Source organism: Ceratotherium simum, chromosome 1 (genome assembly GCF_057802395.1).
Source record: "Ceratotherium simum simum isolate JZ-2026a chromosome 1, ASM5780239v1, whole genome shotgun sequence".
Taxonomy (NCBI): Eukaryota; Metazoa; Chordata; class Mammalia; order Perissodactyla; family Rhinocerotidae; genus Ceratotherium; species Ceratotherium simum.
In genome coordinates this window covers 55192252-55212732 of record NC_141900.1, presented here as the reverse complement: position 1 = coordinate 55212732, position 20481 = coordinate 55192252, and the positions used below count along the sequence as shown (strand labels likewise).

The following is a 20481-nucleotide window of genomic DNA, read 5'->3' as shown; positions in this document are numbered from 1 at the left end:
GTTCATAGAACTTGAGTCTGGACACTGTACCATTAGAGGGAGATTCTTGAGCAGACTCCTAATTTATTCTGCATCTTTAAAGAAATTATAGTGGAAAGCGACTCGAGAAAATGCAGCTTTAGTTAGCTCCTTTTTTTCATTTTAATGTTCTCTCCCTTTTTCCTTCTCCCATCCAACACTCCCGTCTGTAATTAAAGCAGGATGATGAAGTGACGACTGTTCGGGTTAAAGAGCAAGAGCGGAACGTCCTGGTGCTGAAGAAAGTGCAGTGCGGTGGCCCAGCCCCCCCAGCCGGGAGCGCGGAGAGTGATTGGAGGTGAGAGTTTCCACCGAGGCACGCGCTCCTGTTTCCTTCCCCTGCCTGCCTTCCCTTCCCTGCTCCATCTCACTCGCTCTCTTTGCCTCCTCTTCCCTCCCTCCCTCCCTTTTTCTCCGCCTCTCGAGCGTTCTAGCTGACTGCAGAGCTCTTAGCAGCCAGATGGACTCGGTTCCCAGTGAAAGGACAGAGATGGCAAGATCTTTTAGCATTTAGGGGATGCCTTTGTTAGTAGCCGTTCACAATGGGCAGCTCCCGCCTGAGGGTCTTTGACCCTCATTTAGAGAGGAAAGAATCTGCGGCGCTCTCAGACCGACAGCTGCCCTTGCCTACCTTCGATGTGCCTTATTTCAAATACATTGACGAGGAGGATGAGGACGATGAATGGAGCAGCCGCTCGCAGTCTTCAACGGAGGATGACTCGGTGGACTCTCTGCTCTCTGACAGATACGTGGTCGTGTCCGGGACTCCGGAGAAGATTTTGGAGCACCTTTTGAATGACTTGCACCTGGAAGAAGTCCAGGACAAAGAAACAGGTAAGGCAGGGGGTGTCTCCTCCTTCCAGACTCACAGCTGCAGCTGCCCTTGTCAGTATCATTAGGGGCAAGGCTCCCACTGTAGCTGAAACCACCGTGGGCTGGAATAGCATATGTTTTGTGCGCCTCCCCCTTGCCCTCATGCTGTTTTGTTTAAATCCAGTAAATGGACACATGTAGATCCAAGCAGCTACCTGGGAAATAGCTGTACAATGAAAATGATATGAAGGCAGATGTTCTTGTTTCTTTGGCAATTTTTACCAAATCTCACCTAAAGGCAGTTGGCAAGAGGCCAGCATTCAATAGCCAGTGTTCAATGGGAAGAAATATGGGGAGGGGGTTAGCAAGCATTCACCTGGCCTGTGGGAAGCACTGAGCTGGGGGAGGAAATGTCAACAATTAATGCAACTACTCAGCAACTATAAGCTTAGCAGCAACTTCTGCCTTTTTCCAAGTGATATACAAACTGCTGGGGGCAAGCCCTGCTGTGCAGAATATGATACTCATAGCTTCTCAGACCAGAAATTATAGTTCACTGAAGTCTTATTGATCAGACTTCTTGTCCTTTCTATTTAATCTTGGAGCAAAATACCCATTTAGCTTTTTCACACTTGCACTTTTGGAAACACTACATTGCATTTACAAAATGACCTACCCACACTTCCTTTATCACACAAGGGCAAGTACTTGCTTCTCTTAACCAGAATTTGTAATTTGTTCCAGCCTGGAGCAATTACTCCAATGAATAGGCTTCTGGCTGTAGCCTAAATTCTGTAACTTGATCCCCTGACTAAAAGGCACTTTTTGCTGCCATCACAGCACCTGTAATGCCCACAGTTTGCAATATAGTGATTGCATCAATAAAAGGTATTTGTAGGTGAATTAGTGCAGAGTAACTCCTTAGGTTTTTCCCATGCAGGAAGGATTGTGAAATGACAGCTTAGGTGTGAGTGAGAGTTTCCTTGTATCCCAGTAGTTTTGTCTGAACATAATTGATGTCTGGCTCTACACTGCGTTATAAAGGACAGTAAGAGAAACAAAGATGTGTGAAATATGTAAGCAGGTAAAAAAAAATGCAAATGACCCAATCACGTATCCTACCATAATGTTATTGTTTGATCTCAAAATTCAGATAAATACATTATTTTGCATATGTTTGGGGGGTAAAAATCAATACTTGTCATTTATACACAAGCTAAAAGAAAAATGTATTCTTGTGGCATTTGCTGGGTTGTTTTTGTATGTCTATTGATTAACATTTTGTGCATTAGAGCCCAATTCCCACGTTCTGCTTCATCAGATATGATTATCATGGAACTAGGCATACTTTCCCATGCACTGATTACCAGACTGCTTTACACAGGTGGTTTGGGCTAGATTACAGGCAAATTATCTGCCATGAAGAGGACACCTTTAAAGGTGGGTAGATGTTTTGGGGGATTGAATGCTGTCTTCTTCTTAATAGCATCACAATTCTGTTATATAAGACTTTGTGTCTAGGTCATATTAGTAAGTGTAGAAATTATTAAAGCCAATTTTAAGCCTAACTTGATTTCTTTTTTCTTTCTTTCTATTGTCATTAGTTTTTTTTAGAAAGATGGCCTAGATGCCCACTGACAAATTCCCACTATTTGACACTGGCAATGAGAAATGGCTCTGATTACTGTTCCTAGTGTCAGGAGTTGCCTCCTGCTGAGAAGTGGTGTTGTGCATGGTGTCTAATGACTGCTGTACTGGCCCTGGGATCAAATATGTCACTTTAGCCATGTGTCCAGCAAGGCAAAGAGGACCAGGATTCAGTGGCTTGACCTGAGCAGGGCAGGAAGAGGCACATCAGGGTCAGCATCTCCTCATTCCTACTCATTTGCTTAGAGTTTACAGAGGACACATGAACTTCCGATTTTTGCAGAGACACTTGAGGGAAAAAATGGTAACAACTCTCCCTCCAAAAAAAGGAGAATTTTATGAAAATGAAAAAGTCAACTTTAGAGAGTGATTGTTGTATGTATAAGTGGAAGTCACATGCAATTCTTCAAACTTTATATACAGCACTTGGAGAAAATACAACAGAAAAGCTGCCATGTGGTTTTTGTTGATAAAATTAAAAGAAATATCATAAATATAAAATAAAATAAATTTCATGTGCATATTGAGGAAAAGTGGTTATTAGTTTGAATACTAAATGAATCACATGTTTAAAGTAATTAAGGCCCCTTGTCACTGACCAAGGTGAATTCTAGTTCTTTATCTTGGTCAGGCTGGCAACTCTCACTATAAAAGGCCTGCGTGTACAAGAGCCTAATAGAGTCGCATAAGCATATGGAAGACAGATGGAGGAAAATGAGAAGGGGCTGCAATAAAAGTGTACAGCAGCATTTTTATGTTCTTGAGCACCCCTTTTAGGGAGATGGAGCCATATGGGGCTGGGCTGAGCCATATGGTGGTCGTCCACATGGCCCCAGTGGCAATAAGGAGGAAAGGGTGCATGAGAGGAAATAAATGTCCTGGAGGCTGGGATGAACCTGTGCTGGATTCTTACATTCCTGTACCCTCCAGAGGCTGGGGAAGATAAGCAAGCGAGAGATCCAAGTTTTTCCCCATCTCTTTCCCACAAAGGTCAGTTAGTTGTGAAAATGTAGGTGCAAGGCCTACAATGAAAGAGACCTTCTATATCACAAAGGACAAGTTGAAGTGACTACTAATTGATGTTAACATGCAACTGGAAAAAAGTTTACTTAATTGAATGGAATAAGAAGGAGAATGCCGGGGCAATTGAAATAGTGTATTCCTGTTGCTACTTGACTCAAGAATAGAATCAAAAACAACAATACGTATGATATTCTATCACCAAGTCAAACTGAGTTATAAAATCAAAAATGTTATTAGAGATGCTTAAAAGCAACCTACTAATGATTTCCCTAAATGATTAGATCCGCACAACACTTACCATGCTTGTTTTCATAATTCCCTACATACATACCTTTCCTCCCTGGTAGTACCAGGCACAAGGGGTCATCCAGCGAATATCTGTGGAATGAATGAATGAATGAGTAATGCTTCATTGTTTAAAATGGAACAGCTATTTGAGTCTGGTAACTGGATATCGGTTTGTGAACATGGAAAGTGATTGAAACTCTTTTCAAAGATTTCCTTTTCTTTCAAGGTTCAGGTTCTGACTTGAAACATTTGGAACGTTAGAGAAAAATCAAGAAGCTATCTTTCATCTTCCCAGAAATAGAGCAGACATCATTGGGCATTCCCAGCCTAGGAGAACTGCAAGGCAGGCAAGAAGAAAGAAAAACAAGTTGTGAGTAGAGGAGCAGGAGGCTGGAGGAGCAAGTTTGCGCCAGCCAGCCCTGCTCTATAGGGTCTGCGCTGGGTGCTGCTCCTGTTTAACCCTTCCCCCTCCCTGGAAAGGGTAAAGTGTGTTTTGCTTAGAGATGCTTCTGAGAATAATGATTTCTATTTCAAAGCAGGGAAAAAACTATGTATTGGATGGATTAAATAGAGAAAACCTTATTGATTTTTCTTTCTAAATCTGCATTATGACAGGCCTACCTTAGGGAAAACACAAGAGGAAATGCATTATTTGCTCCCCTCTTTTTTTCATTTCCTTGTTCTTTATTCATCTTTTTGAAGAAAATGCGCTTATGATTATAGCTTTCCAAGAAAAACAAGCAGCGAATAGGATAGTGGAACTAGGTAAAGCCTACCAGCCGATTCTTATTACGTTTGACCTGCTTTCTTCAAAGTGTGACTACTTTCTTTACCTCATGAGGTTATGCTTCAGTGTATTCTGTTAATGTGGACTCGGTGTGGAACTGTCTGCTCAGCTGCTTTGCTCTGTCGTGGATGCCTCAGTGTTGGTGGTGTGCTTTCAGCAGCTCCTAGTAGGTTGAGCATGTCGTTGAGGAAGTGAGTTCCTTACCTTCATAACGAGGCAACAACCTATATGAAAGTACCTGGATTTTATTATAGGAGTGTCTCACTCAATCTATAGAGTCCAAAAGTTATTCTCCATCACCAGCTTAATGGCTTTTTTAGAGCATTGCACTGACGGAAACTTGAGTAAAGCTAGGACAGGTACCTCATTTTCCATTAATTTTTTTATCTTCTTTCCTGCCAGCACCAAGCCTGTCATATGTGCCTGATACAAATTTATTGTGAAGAAAAATTAAGAATACTTTTCTTCTGATCATTGCATAGAAGACAATTTAGGTGAACTTCTTCCTTGATTTTCTCACCTTTTAGGATTTCTGGAAAGACATTTGGTGCCTCTGTTCCAGGCCTCCTCTTGTGGGTGGCAAGACTTTAATAACCCTGTAGCAGCATGTCTTTTGCAGGACTAAAACTTTTTGAGGGTAGGCACAGAAATTTTTAGATGATGGTAAGTCCCTCCATGATTTTGTGCAATTAATATGCACGTAAAATTATCTTGTATTTATCTTTTTATTTTTATAATATCATGTAACACATAGACCACTGGATCTTATCTGTGGCTGCACATTAGCAGCACATGGGGTACTTTTTAAAAGTACCAATGCCTGGGGGCTGGCCTGGTGGCGTAGTGGTTGGTTCACGTGCTCTGCTTCAGCTGCCCAGGGTTCGTGGGTTCAGAACCCCGGGCGCAGACCTATGCAATGACTATCAAGCCATGCTGTGGCAGGCGTCCCACATATAAAGTAGAGGAAGATGGGCACGGATATTAGCCCAGGGCCAATCTTCCTCAGCAAAAAGAGGAAGATTGGCAACAGATGTTAGCTCAGGGCTAATATTCCTCACACACACACACAAAAAAAGTACCAATGCCTGGGTCCCACCCCAGAGATTCTGATTCAGTTGACCTGAGTTGGGGCCTAAGCCTTATGGGCTTTGAAAGCTCCCCAGGTGATGCTAATATGCAGTGAACTAGAACACTGACTTTCTCTCACTTCCCATTTTTTTTCCTTAAAGACATATTCTAAGTTTCTAATAGTATACATATATACATGCCTCTGAGAATTAGGGATGTCATTCCCCCTTTCCTCTACCTCCCCTCCCTACTCCCTCTCCAGGGCTTTATGTCCAGCCTCATGTCCACTGGTCCCTGCCTTGGAGCCTCTGGAGGCCACGAAACTTAAAATTCACAAACCTGCACTGCTGGTCCATCCACTGAAATGGTTTTGAAAAAAGGAAACAATCAGAGGAGACAGAGGTACTGGACACACAGCTGTTTGATTTCTCAACTCTTGGAATGAGGAGGTGATGATATAGTGAACAAAACCCATCTGAATTTTTGCCAGGGTTCTGTCACACTACAAAAGTCTCTGGGTGGTCCTTAGGTCTCTCAGCCAAGAATGCTTGCTTCTGTAAGAACTAAGATTTTAAGGAAGGAGAAAGTGCACATAGCTGAGTAGAAAGAGTACTGATATGAGATTCTAAAGGCTTGAGTCCCAGATCTGGGCTCCATTAGTAAACAACCTGAGACCTTGAGCAAGTCTTACACAAGATGATTTCCAAAGCGTCTTTCATCACTAAAACCCTTTGATTCAGAGGGATCTATTTCAACCCCTTTCCTTTCAAAAACTGTTACAGAACCATAGAATTCTAGATCTGGAGGAGACCTTAGAATTTACGTAGACAACTTCCGGAAACTTGTGGTCATTTTATGCTAAAATCATCATCACTTAGCCATTGCACAGGACTTGGGCTATTTGGTCTGACTTCATGTTACTTTATATTACTGCTGCATTTCTTCAACCTTGTAGAGCAGTGAGAATGTTGATGGGGTAGGAAGCTTGGAATCCAAGGTTCAGTGGCCATGCCTGGTGATGATTTAAGTCTGATTGTATATACCCTTGTCCAATGGGAAACTTTTTAAGTTCCTTTAAGAAATTATGCTCTAACATTTCCAAAGAATAGCTTTGATGTATCACCTACTAGTAAAATCCATTTGCAAAGTTTTATTACCAAGCCATTTTGGGATATTCAGAAACAATCTGTTGCAGAAGAAAAGCGCCTATTTTCCCCAAGTGATGAAATTTACTACATCCTATCTCTTATACTAGCCATCTCCCTGTAATTCCTTCCTTTAACTTTGCACACTGCTTCTGTAATAAAATATAACAGTGCACTTTTAATTACTCAATTTCTATATGCACATATATGAGTGCCTTAGAAAAATTTAATTCCTTCATTCCATAAATATCTTCCATCTCCTATTGTGTAGGCACTGTTCTAGATGTAGCAGACACAGCTGTAAACAAAACAGACAAACTCCTTACCTTCCTGGGTCTTGTATTCTAGTAGAGAGAGTCAAACAAAAACCAGATAGGGAAATAGTGGATATTAAATGATGAGTGCTAATAACCAGTATTGTTACAGGCACTGGTTTAGGATGACTATATCCACATGTCTTTAAAAATAAAGAAGCGAGAGGAATGTTTTAATGTATTTAAAATATTTTAGAAAATTAACATGAAACTATTGGTTATAGTCAACAAAGTTCAGAACCAAAGGAAATAGACTTAATTAAAAAAAAAAGAAAAAGTAAAAGAAATTTGGAGTAGGTATAGGTATCCCTGATGCTACTAGCTAGGGCTAGAAACAATAGAATCTGCATCTGTGGAAATGTTTGGTATCAGCCTTTTACCATCTTGACCGGTGAAAATAGCTTTCTCAGGGACAAGTAACTGCACTCGGTTGCCACTTGAGATCTTTTTCAGCTTTATGAAACTGTCACTTTTAAATATTAGGTTAATTTTGTTTGCATAGATGCTAATGACAAAATCAACACAAGACTAAATAAATTCATTAGTACCAACTCCAGTTGCCCTGGGTGTGCCTCAGATGCAGATGCAGATCACCACTGTTCAGTGAGGGCTTGTTTATCCAGATAAAGTGAAGGCTGGAAACAGCCTCCACAGTGACACCAAAAATCCCTAAAGTGCTGTCGAGAGAGAGCTGGAAGGAGAAGTGCTCACATTAGAACATGGTTTCTGCTCTGCTTTATCATCTTTGTGCTATGCGTTTTGTTGTTTTGGTTTGGTTTGGTATTTTGGCAGTTCTCTGAGCTTCTCGCCTGATTACTAATATGGAGAATGTAATATATTTGCCGACCATAATTGTAGCCTTGGGAGACTGTATAAATTAATATTGACAAAGTGATGAGATAATTAGAATTGTGTAGAAATTTTCTTCTCGGTTGCCTCATTTATGAAAGCAGAGGACTCAGACCACACGACATTTGAGGCTCCTTCCAGATTTGAGAGCTGGGATTTGAAGATTACTCAAGATACCACTCCTTTTATCCAAACTTCCTCTCCATTTGTTGAACCCTTGTAGAGGATATTTGTTCCCATCTATTGGACATAGAAGCTAAGGTAGAAAAAATTAACTAAGCTGCTTGAGAGATAGAGTAATCATTTGAAACTGGAATGAACCCAGGCATATTCCTAGCTTTATCCTAGAGACTATTTTTGTCTAGTGACTAGAATCATGGATGAAAGGCATAACTGAGGTAAAAACCTACCATTCAGCTCTAGCTATAAACCCCAAAACAGGTGCTTCAGTAGCCACTTAAAAGCATCTAATCTCCAGCACAAAGACCTGTTTCTTGGTTTCCAGCTGTGAGCAGGATGGCCGCTGGTGAGCTAACTGCTTCAAGAAGGTTACAAAAGATAGGGGGTGTGGAGGCAAAGGTCCTGGTTCCAGCTGACACTGTATCAGACCACTCAAATGAGAAGTGATTAAAACTCAGATTTTGACTGTGGATTTCTTTTGAGGTGTTCATCTTCTGAACTAATCTATTTGCACCACCTTTGAACATGCAATATTATGTATGATAACAAGGAAATTGATGCTTTTACACTGCCAGTAGATTGTGGGTTAATTAATACTCTTGTTGGTAATGAAGCAAGGTGAAATGAAGTGAGACAGAGCTGAAGCATAAGGTCATTAACATACACTGATTAATAATGGAAATGTGGAAGTTTTCATTACAGCATAACCAATGGGCAAAGGAAGATGTTTAATGGATAAGGAGATAAGTAGGAGTACAACATACTTTTCAGGGAAACAGTCCCCATTTAGAATGCGAATGAATCACTGGAATGCATTTTTTTAAATTGCATCCTTTTCATGTTTACTCCACATGATCTCTTCTAGTACTTTGAGTTCAAGCGTAAGTCTAGAGCACACTAGAAACAAACTAAAATATTGTAGGGCCATGGGAAATTAATTTCAAGAGGATCTGCAAATAGGAAATGGAAAATGAAATACATGAGGGACAAGAATTACCTTAGAACTTAGATCTGAAGCCTCCTGACTATAAGGATTTTGAAAAACTTGAGCATCTTAAGAGTATTTAGACTTTCTTCTTTGAATACATTTAAAGAAAATATCAACCACTTTCTGGAGGGTTAGAGTGAAGACCTTGTCCTAGAGCCTGGAGGTGAGGTAGAGGGTCTTGAAGGTTTCCTTCCCACTCTATTCTAAATGAAGTACACGTGTGACTGCTCGTTTCTGTCAAGTCAGTCCTGGGGGTGATATCCTCAACCCCTGAACCATGCGAGTTTCCCTGTGTAAACTGCAGCCAGTATGGAAAACTTACAAGTGAATGGACTTTCTTCTTTAGTCACATCGGCACATTTTATTTACTTTATTTCCTGTATTTACATTTAATTTGTTTCACTTGAAATGCTTTCCCTCAGCCTCAAATGCCCAATTTGATACTCATCTTTTTGGATAGATGTCTGTGAGGAGCCTTAGGTATTTCTTTCTTTGTAGTTCAGTAAGTTTTCTAGAATGGCTGTATTATTTGTATTTGTCTTATTATTACAAATAAAGTATTCTGGTTATACTGAGAGTTGCCATAAGTAGGTACATGAATTGTCAATTTTCAACAAATCAGATTATATAAAATGAAAATCTTATTTTTAAGTATAAAGTATAAAGGCTCTGTCTAATAAGTCACAAAGTTTGTGTAGAATTACAAGGTCCTAATACTCTTTGGTTTTATTATTATAGGAATCTTACTGGCTTGAATCTAGATAGTGTCTTTGACATACGATGAACATTGCTTTTGAAACACAAATCTTCAGTATAACTTGTATTTTTTCTCATAAAAACAAATTTGAGAAAGATAACAGCTTTGTTTAATCTTCTCTTTATATTGTCTCCCTAGTATATTATCCTTTAAGAATGAAGGCTGCTACTTTTATTTCTTTTCTATCTGTAGTTCTATAATCTATAATCTCCATAGCACAGTTTCTCAGTTTGGTGCTGATTTCAGTTCTTGTAAATTTTTTTCTTTTTTTGTTCTCTTAACAAGAAAGTGGATTTTTCTTTTAAGAAGAAAACACTGCTCTCAAATCTTAAGTTTGTAGAACTAACATATTTTATCAGTGAATTTTGGGACTGTTGGCATATTTAATATTGTACTTTAGTAGAAACACGTGTGATTTTTGTCAGTGTCTGCCTGTATTTCCAGAAACTTGTTTAAATGTGTACTGCGAGTCAGGCATTTTTGGAGCAGCAAATTGAAAGGAGCAACAGATTCTGAAATTCATGGAGACAAGATATTGTGTCAATAGGAATTCGACAATCTAGTAATTTTAGCAAAACCATAATTTTACTGTAACATCAGCGACTAAAATTACTCAAACTGTATTTAAGACAATGTCAAAGGATGAAAAAACTCTTTTTTCTCTCTCTCAGAGATCTTGTCTATCATCTCCTCAGACGTGAGATCATCAGATGTCCTTGTCTTTATTTTAAAATCCTGTGACATCTTCCTCAAACAAAATTTAGCGTCCTATCAGAAAATGGGGGGAAAAAAATAATTTTTCTGTGTACGAGTGTGTACTTCAGATAGTCTTGTAAGTGAGGAAGGGATGTTAGTGGATGACAATTTGTTGATTATAATCACTGCATGTTAATCTCTCGCAGCATGTTTCAATCAAATTATTGCTTCATTTAAAGAGTGCAGTGCCACAGAATTGTTGTAATTGACAAGCACATGTCTAAAAGGGATATTCTTTGAGTGGGAGGATTTTTGTCTTTAACATACCTATAATTGAGCTTTTTCTCATTTCTCTTTGCATTTCTCTTTCTCCTTATAACCTTCCCCTCCCATTTCCCATTATTCTCATTTTCTGCCCTTGGGGCTTTCTTGCTCTACAATTGAAACTATTCTTTTCATTCTGTTTGCGGCTTTTTGCCTCATTGGAAAGGCTGCTACTTGGCTGGCAGTCCTTCCCTCGAATCTCAGAAATAAATGTGAAATTAGACAGAATTGTTAAATATGGGTGAACAGAAAGTGAGGAAAAGTAAAATATCTTGTTGTAATCTAAATAGTGACAGAAAATTATTTTCAGAGCAATTCTGTATCCTTTTCTGCTTCAGACATACTGTTCTTGTCTGTTCTCAGCAGGCAGGATATTTGGTGACTCTTCTAACTTTTAAGTCTTTTAATTCTTTAAATGAGCTTCACTTAGTGTGAAAATGAAAAGTACAAATTAAAATTGCCCACTGCATACCTGGCTGGATATTTCTACTTAAATTCTCAGTCTAAAAATGAACCTAGTTTTAGGTGAATGGGTGTATGTGTCAGGACCCATGGTAAATAGTAGCTCTAATATTAAAGCATCTGGTATTTTCCTTCTTATTACATCCCTTTCAATGTGCTTTAAATACACCTGTTATGAAGAGAGTTATATACTACTTAGAGCAAGTTGCACTTTTTTCCCCTAAATTTTCTCCCTGTCTTGCTTGATATCACATATTTTGTTTTTGCATAGCAGGCTACAGATATGGTAAATCTAGTGTCATGTCATGTGTTTCGTTAACAAAAAACAGGGTGAAGATCTTTTCGTCCTAATTTTGGATCTTCTCTCATGTCTCGGTTCAGTTTGATCTGAATTTGAAGGCGTTGCAAGCCATTTTCATTTACTGCTGATGACCTGTAGAAAAATTTTAGTAAGCTCAAGTTCTTCTAGTGCTGACTGCCATAGTATGAGTGTACATCTCAGAATTATGATGACAATTTCACTATTTGACAATCTCCTGGGGAGGGTGTTTGTTTTTTTTTTTTTAAACAGAAACATGCAAGGCAAATGTGTCTTCATCAGCACATTCTAGAAATCCACAGTAGTGAGATCAGGATAAATTCACAATACTTATCTTTCCTTAAATGTACTTTTACTGCTTTTGTTAATTGAGAAACTTGAGAACCCAACTACATTACTGATTATGTGTTTGAGTTTCTGAAAATTTTTTGTGTGTATGCATTATTTGTGGTTAGGGATGGTTGCATATAACAGAAAAATTCTGACAGTGACTTGAGCAATGTATAAATATACTTATCTCTCATGTGAAAATAAATATGGAGAAATGCAGTCCAGAGCTGGTAAGGCCACTCTGAAATCAGAAAGGACTGAGATTCTTTCCAGCTCTTTGCTCCATTTCCCTAGAGTCTGACCTTCATTTCTTGGACCAGGATGGATGCTAGCATCACAGTCCGGGCAGCAGGATGGAGCAAGTCACAAAGAACACACCTGTTCATCACACAGAGCTCTGCTTTTGTCTCGTGGACCAAAACTTAGTTTCATGGCCATATCTAGCTGCAAGTGAAGCTGGGAAATATGTTGTTTTGTTTTGTTTTTAAAAATATCTAGGAATAAATATGCCCTGGAAAAATTCTGATTCCTAACAGAAAGGAAAATGGCATATGTAATTTTATAAGTGGAAGCTTATGTTAGTTTGTTTTGACACTTTAGAATCAAGGCCATAATTATATATTTCTGTTTCTTCAAAGAAATATAAACATACTGTGATTTAAAGCATTGTATAATCATTTTTTAAAAAGCCTATAAAAGTGGTTTGGATTAGCTCTTGTATTCTTCTCAACAAGTGACTATTTAGAATGGCCTCGTGTATTCTTAACATGCAAGGTTTACTTCACTGTAAGTACCTTTCTCATGTCTGATTTGAGCCATTTAATTCATGTTTGAGAATTCTACATCTTTTACTCCAAATGTCTCCCTAGGAGCAGTTAGAAATATTTTTCATAAAATAAATTGAACTAAGATATTTTGTATGTTACAGCTTGGAAGAAGTTTTATTTTTTTAAACAATAGCACAATTTGTTCTTTAAGAGTAGCTTATAGTATATAATTGTATATAATTATACTGTGATGTTATATTCTTGGTGATATTTGAGAACTCATACGTGCCTGTTACATATCTGCTGTGTGGGTCAAATCACCATGAATCATGTGATTTCAGTGCTAAGAGAAAGACCTAAGGATATTCTTAGGTGTATAAGTAGTACATTTATTTTAAAATGAAACAAAACTGACTTATTAGCACTATCTGGGACAAAGGAGCTTATATGAGTGCCATTAGCCCAAAGTCAAAAATATCTTGGCCAGTGGTAATTGATGCCTGTTTACCCAGATGTTGGGCTGATAGGCACAGATGATAACTGAGGTGAGGGACAGCCAAGACCTTGACATAGAAGGCAATTCTTTTGATTTAGGAAAGAATGAACAAAATATAATGTGACTAATGATTTTCAGTATCTGTAATGTTAAAATGGAGTTGTTTATCTAGAAGGAAAGGAAGAATTTTATGGTTTGACCTTTTAAAAAAAATGTTTTAGTTTCTGCTTTTACATTTTGATTTTTAAAAATATAAATATGTATAATTGGCCACCAAAACATCTCAAAAGTATTAGGAATTTGTGGGCGATCTTAATCCCTCCATGATATTGCCAGTTCTACCTTTAGAAAAGCAAATTGGCTGGTCTCATATCTATTTGCTGTGGCCAGGTGTTCACTAGAAAATAAAAACAAAATAAAATTTGAGTAGGAATAAAGAACTCCAGCATGCTGGCACATAGATGGAAAACAACTTCGTAGGGGTATCTTTGGGGATTCAAGGCTGATGAAAAGACCAAGTTCCTATATCTATGGTGGTTCATCCCTTCCAAACTCTACATTCTATGACTTTCCTGCCCTTCCTTCCCCCTACCCCTTGCAGGGACTGTTTGGATCCACCTCCTAGGAGAGCATAGGGCAGTGGGAGAGCTAGAGCTGAGGCTCCGCTCACCTTGGGACCTGGGCTCCTTCTGACATTAACTTTCTGAGGAGCCTCAGTGGTTCTTCACCTTACTTATCTCAGCCTCAGTGTCATCATCTCGCAAAAGAGAATGTAAGACCTACCTCCTAGGGTGGATATGAGGAGCACAAATCATGTGAGTAGAGTTCTTGGTACAGCACACAGGGGTCAATAAAGGGTGGCTGTTGTGATTATTTTCAAATAGAGTAGCTACTCTCTTCCCTTCTCTGCTTTTCCTCATTGCCCACTGAAGCCACCAGTGGCTCCCTTGTGCGTGGTAAGGAAGAGATGTGTCCAAAGCAAATTTGGGTCTCTCTAGGGCTAGATCATGTATGCTGGGTGGTGGTAGTGGGTGGGGGTTGGGGTGCGGAGGTTTGGTTCGAGTTCGAATGAATGGAATATTCATTAGCCTGGGGCTTGTAGGCTGCCTTACATGGTCCTTTAATGATCTCAACAATCAAACTTCAAACCCCTCTGGAAGTTGAGACCTTCTCATACAACTTTGTCTTCTCCAGAGAGCACAGTGCTCAACCCTTAGTGATAGGTATTCAGTCAACGGTTGTGACCAAACCTTTCTTTGTGACCCTAAACCACAAGTCTCCCTTTCACCTGTGTGAGAAAGAAAGCAGCTGTGTGGTATTGAAAAGAACTTGAATGGCTATCCTGGAAACCAGAACACAAAGGCCTGCCTGCTGTCAGTCACTGGTTGAAATATTTGTCCTAGAAATATTTTTAAACATAGGCAGTACATTAAAGTAAATTTTCTTGTGTTGAGAGTTTTCAATTTGTGTAAGATCTTGTGCCCAGTTTAGAAAGAGCCTTAGTTGTGTTTAGTTGTGTTTACTTTAAATTAGTACATTTGTAGGATATCAAATTTTTATCTTTAGTATGTCTAGCTATCAGGCCAATTTCTTAGCTTTAAAAAAGGCAGCTAACTATCCACTGCTAAACTTTAAGGAAAATAACTTCTTTCTAATATCCCTAGAATTTCTGTTAACCAGAAACAAAAAAAATAAATAAAATTTTGCTTGTCTGAAATTCAGTGCTAATGATTAACAATAACCAGGAAAAAAAATTACCATTCAGACTGGTGATATATTTCAAATTTTGAAGGAAAGCTGGTAATGCAGATTCTTCTTGGTGCTTGGGAGATAAAAATATCATACTTGTCCTAAGCTGAGTCAAATATTAGAGTTATTGCTTGAAATAACCATGCCTTAGACTTCTAATTTAAGATTTAATGTTTAAATTAATTTTTCTTTGTTTCATGAATTCGTAGAATGTTTAATTGACAAGCACTTAGGACTACAGTGTCTATCTTACGAATGCATTATGTGATGTTAATCATACGAGATGGAGCAACTCGGAGAGGTCGATTATGTTAGACTGAGTGAATCTTAGAACCAGATATTAATTTTGTTGGTAGATGCTGGCAGATAGGTATCGAAGGCTTCATACCCATAGCAATTCCCACATTCTAATCTATAAAGTTAAATAATGTGATACTCGCATTGATCATGAAGAAATTTTTCCTCCTGGCTCATTTGTGAGAGCAACTGCTGTTACCAATCAATGAGCTGTACAACTGCAAGAAGAGCCTTTGGGGAAAAACAGTGTGATAGATGGTGTGAGAGCTGATTATCAGAATATCCTCGGTTCCTTTCAGTCTATCTAGAGTCTGCCCCTACCGTTTACCAAAGTGCGTCCCTCTAAAGCCTTCAGGCCAGGGACCTCCACACACGAAATGCAGTAGCCTTTGAATGCTCAGTCTGATGAACCTCCTTCCAGCAATTTTTGACACTTAGGATCTGCTCTCTTTTCCAATCCTTTTTTCTTGTTGGCTTCTATTACATTTGTGTCTCCCAATTCTCCTGTTTCTCTCTTTCCTCTTTCCTCTTCCTTAACTCATCTTTCTCTTAGCATTGCCAAAATGTGAACATCCACCCCAGCTTAACCCATAGACCATTGCTTACATCTTCCTAGGATTGTTATTTGAGAATTCACGTTGTTCCGAGCCATTCTCTTTATACAGTAGTCCCCCCTTATCCGTGGTTTCACCTTCCACCGTTTCAGTTACCCGCAATCAACCATGGTCCAAAAATCTTAAATGGAAAATTCCACAAATAAACAATTCATAAGTTTTAAATTGTGCACCTTCTGAGTAGTGTGATGAGATCTTTCGCGATCTCTTGCCATCCCGCCCGGGACGTGAATCATCCCTCTGTCCATTGTATCCCACACTGTATACGCCACCTGCCCGTTAGTCAGTCACTTAGTAACGTTCTGTTATCAGATCAACTGTCATGGTACCACATGTGTTCAAATAACCCCGCAAAGCACAAGAGTAGTGATGCTGGCAATTTGGATATGCCACGGAGTAGCTCTAAAGTGCTTCCTTTTAGTGAAAAGGTGAAAGGTCTCGACTTAAGGAAAGAAAAAAGTCGTATGCTGAGGTGGGGAAGATCTATGGTAACTTTTATTACAGTATATTGTTATAATTGTTCTATTTTATTATTATTGTTGTTAATCTTGTGGCTAAGTTAAACTTTATCATAAGTATGTACGTATAGGATAAAACATAATATGTATAGAGTTCGATGCTCTCTGCAGTTTCAGGCATCCGCTGGGGGTCTTGGAACATATCCCCTGTGGATAAAGGGGGACCACTGTACAGTAGCTCCCATAATCATCCAGCCCTCTTTAGCAAGCTCTGGTTTTTGATGTTTTTGCCTATAGCTTCACTTAAAGTAAGCTAGGGAACCCAAGGTTAACATGTTTAAAAGTAAACTCGTCCTCCCTCCGCTTAGGCTTCCTTTATCCAGTCTGACTTCACTGACGCAGCAAGTGCAATCTGTGTCTCTTGTCACTTCTCACCTTGATAATCTCCATTCGCTTCCCTTTTGCTATAGAACAAGCCCCAGGCCCCTTAGTCTAGCGCTCAGAGACCCTGGAGCCCAGGAATTGGCTCTAACCTACTTTCTAGCTTTACTTTTGAGTTATACCATGTGATCACTTTCATTACCGTTTCTCGACTATACCACAGACCAAGACTTACAAACTCTCAAGTGCACAGACAGTTAATATGTACGAGGGAAGCCAGCTAGGGCAGAACCATGTAAACTGGAGAGGGCACCCTGCATAAAAAGGGCAACTCAGCTCTAAACCATGGTTGCCGTATGAGATGTGGGTCTGGTGTTGCCAGATCTGATTTTTAAATATTGTCATCTAACAAAAAACATCTTTAAGGGCTAAACAAGGCCCAAAGGCCACAGGTTTGTGACTCAGCCACAGACGCACCCACATTCACTCCTTTACTCACATTTTCTTTGCCTCTTCCTCCACCAATTCTTCTTGAAAGTTAGGGTGCATCTTACACCACCTGTTTGGTAAAACCTTCCCTGGCATATTGGAGTCTCTCCTTATCCCCTGTGACATTTATGGTTGGTGCTGCTCAGTTGAAATGTTACCTCATTAAATTCATTTCATGGGGATACATGTCTCAGCTCCTAACTAATTATGAGCTTGAAGCCATGGATCACTCTGTGCTTTCCTGTCTTTCAACCCCTAGCCTCTTAACAAATGCCTTATATATAGGCAGTTATCGATACTCAATTTTCATTGGTTGATTAGTGGCAGTTGGAGAATTGGGACAGGATCTAAATATTATTTTATGAAAATAAAGAACAGGTAGCATTTATTGAGTGCGTGATGTATGCCAGGTTCTCAGCCAGATGCTATAGATACACTGTTCTATTTAATCCTGACTACAATTCTGCTAGATATGGATGTGATATCCACTTTATAGGTGACCTAACTAAGGCCCAGAGAGGTTAAGTATTATGCCTAAGGCTACCCAGGTAGAAATCCAGCTCTCTCGGGCCGGCCCCGTGGCTTAGCGGTTAAATGCGCATGCTCCGCTGCTGGCAGCCCGGGTTCGGATCCCGGGCGCGCACCGACGCACTGCTTATATGGCTATGCTGAGGCCGTGTCCCACATACAGCAACTAGAAGGATGTGCAACTATGACATACAACTATCTACTGGGGCTTTGGGGGAAAAAAAAAAGGAGGAGGATTTGCAATAGATGTTAGCTCAGAGCCGGTCTTCCTCAGCAAAAAGAGGAGGATTAGCAGGGATATTAGCTCAGGGCTGATCTTCCTCAAAAAAAAAAAAAGAAATCCAGCTCTCTGATTCCTTTTGCTTTCTTTACACTCTTTTCTGAGCTTCCTAGCAAGCTTGGCAGGCATGTGTGAGCCACGAATGGGTTATAACTATAATTGTGCCTAGATGCTGAGAGCAGCTGATTCGGGCTGGGATGGCAGGAGCTTATGAGGCCTGTTGCCTCTCTTAACCCCAGGGTGACCTACAAACATGACCTTTTGTGTGGAGAAGGTAGGCAAGCACTGTGTCTATTACTCCATGCTCCTTCTAGTGCCGTTTTTAAAAACCAGCATGTGAAATGTAATGTAGCTGAGAACATATACCTGTTGTATTCAAATAATTCTTTCCTAAAGAAAGAATGATAGGATTCTCAAATTTTACAAGTTAAAATAAAAACAGATTTTATTATTTGAAGAGTGCCACCCAAGCCCTGTCTGTAGTAATTTCCTCTCATTAAGGGGGTGACTTTTAAGGTTTGTTGTAGAAACAGTGTTAAATCAATAAGTATTTCTTGTGCAACCAATATCGAAAAGTTAATGTAGATCTCAAGATTTGGTAGTTTTAGAAGGGCTAAGCATTACTCTTGTGAATTGTAAAAATATGCAAGAATTGAGTGAATTTAAAAGCTGTGATAAACTGCTGCATTTGAGGTCGTTAATATTGGTTTCAGAAATGTAAAATACACTCAGAAAGAAGCATAGCTTTTAATGGTGTAGCCCTTTAACCTATGATTCAAACATGATCGTTAAAAATTTTTTTTATTTGTGCTTAATCAAATTACATGGTACATTTTGGCACTGCTTCTCAAAAAATAATGGTAAGTTGTAACATTCCAGGGCTAGAGATGGGCCCTTTCAAGTACAAAACTTTTCTTGGCTCCTTCAAATAAAGATTAAGTAGAATGTATTTTAGAGTGCCTTAAATTCCATCGCATCTGAAGCAGAAATACAGGTGAAACAAAACTGCTAACAGTACTTTAGGGAATATGAGTTAGTACAAAAATGTTGACTGTTCACATTACCATACTTAGATTAAATGGCTGCTATAGTCAGTTGTCTGTCAAAATTCTTTTCATTTGCTTTCTTGGTGATTCACTTTTAACAGATGAGTAGTTTCATTATTGCAGTGCATTTTGCTTATGAATGTTGAAAAATAACTGAAGTAGATTTCTCTAATTGTTCCTAAGTAACCCTATACAGTCATGTACCGCATAAGGACATTTTGGTGAACAATGGACCACATATACAACAGTGATCCCATAAGATTAGTACCACATAGCCTAGGTGTGTAGTAGGCTATACTATCTAGGTTTGTGTCAGTATACTCTATGATGTTCACACAACAACGAACCTGACTGACTACACATTTATCAGAACATATGCCCCTTGTTAAGCATGACTATACTCATGATTTCTAGATTCAGGGTTTGTTTTTTTTTTTTTTTGTGGGGTTTTTTTTTGGTGAGGAAGATTAGCCCTGGGCTAACATCTGTTCCCATCTTCCTCTACTTTATATGTGAGACACTTGCCAGAGCATGGCTTGATAAGCAGTGCGGAGGTCCACGCCCAGGATCTGAACCCACAAACCCTGGGCTGCCAAAGCGGAGCACACGAACTTAACCACTACGCCACTGGGCCAGCCCCCCAAGATTTGTTTTTATGTTTTTGTATTTTATTTATTACAAAAAAAAAAAAAGCATTAAGCTTAGGCCTTTTGAAAACATTTAGATCAGTTCCTCTAATTTGATTACATTTACATTAGAGAACCCTATAAAAAGGATCTATACCAAACCAATTACTATGCCACCTTCACACAACTTGAGGATGCTCTAGAAACACTTGTGTTTTGTGGAAATAAGATGGAACTTTTTAGTGCTTGATACACTTAAAATGAGACTGAGAAAATATTTTATACATAAAAGAAAAATACATTCAAGTAGAATCAAATAAAAATACACAATTCTTTTCTTATACCTTAAAATTAAAACAATAACAGATGATAGGGAAAAGTCCCATATTAACATCATTATGGCTAATTATAGACATGAATTTTAGAGCCATTTCTATCAAGCCTTTGGATTTAGACAGCACATTGATATATTTTATTTCAAGTTACATAGTACTTAAAACTGTAATAGTATTTGCCTTCTAGTTTTGATTGTTATCACATGTTACTTTTATACTGGAAGAGTACTTCCTGTGTTTAAAAAAGCCACTACAAAATATTTTTTTATTTTGGGGGAGGGAGATATTCCCAAAAGGTTAGCTGAACGTTTTTGTCAGTGATGAGCAAAGAATTTGGAATTAGATTTAGTGATTGATTTAATGAATAGAATTTCAAAGAAAAGTTTTTTGCGTATTAATACCTACGT

The 20481-nt window shown here is 38.9% G+C and overlaps 1 protein-coding gene across 2 annotated transcripts in view; it reads left to right on the top strand.

The window, feature by feature from the left end:
• The window catches only part of RAPGEF5 (Rap guanine nucleotide exchange factor 5), a 220801-nt gene that overhangs the window by 149243 nt on the left and 51077 nt on the right, over positions 1–20481 (top strand). The window contains exons 10-11 of one of the 2 annotated variants that reach the window (XM_087428762.1): positions 201–316; positions 764–852. In XM_087428762.1, the coding sequence (XP_087284888.1) occupies positions 201–316; positions 764–852 (205 nt within the window). Of the gene's footprint in view, positions 1–197; positions 317–763; positions 853–20481 lie in introns of both variants that reach the window. The other variant, XM_004418931.3, reaches the window with a different exon arrangement.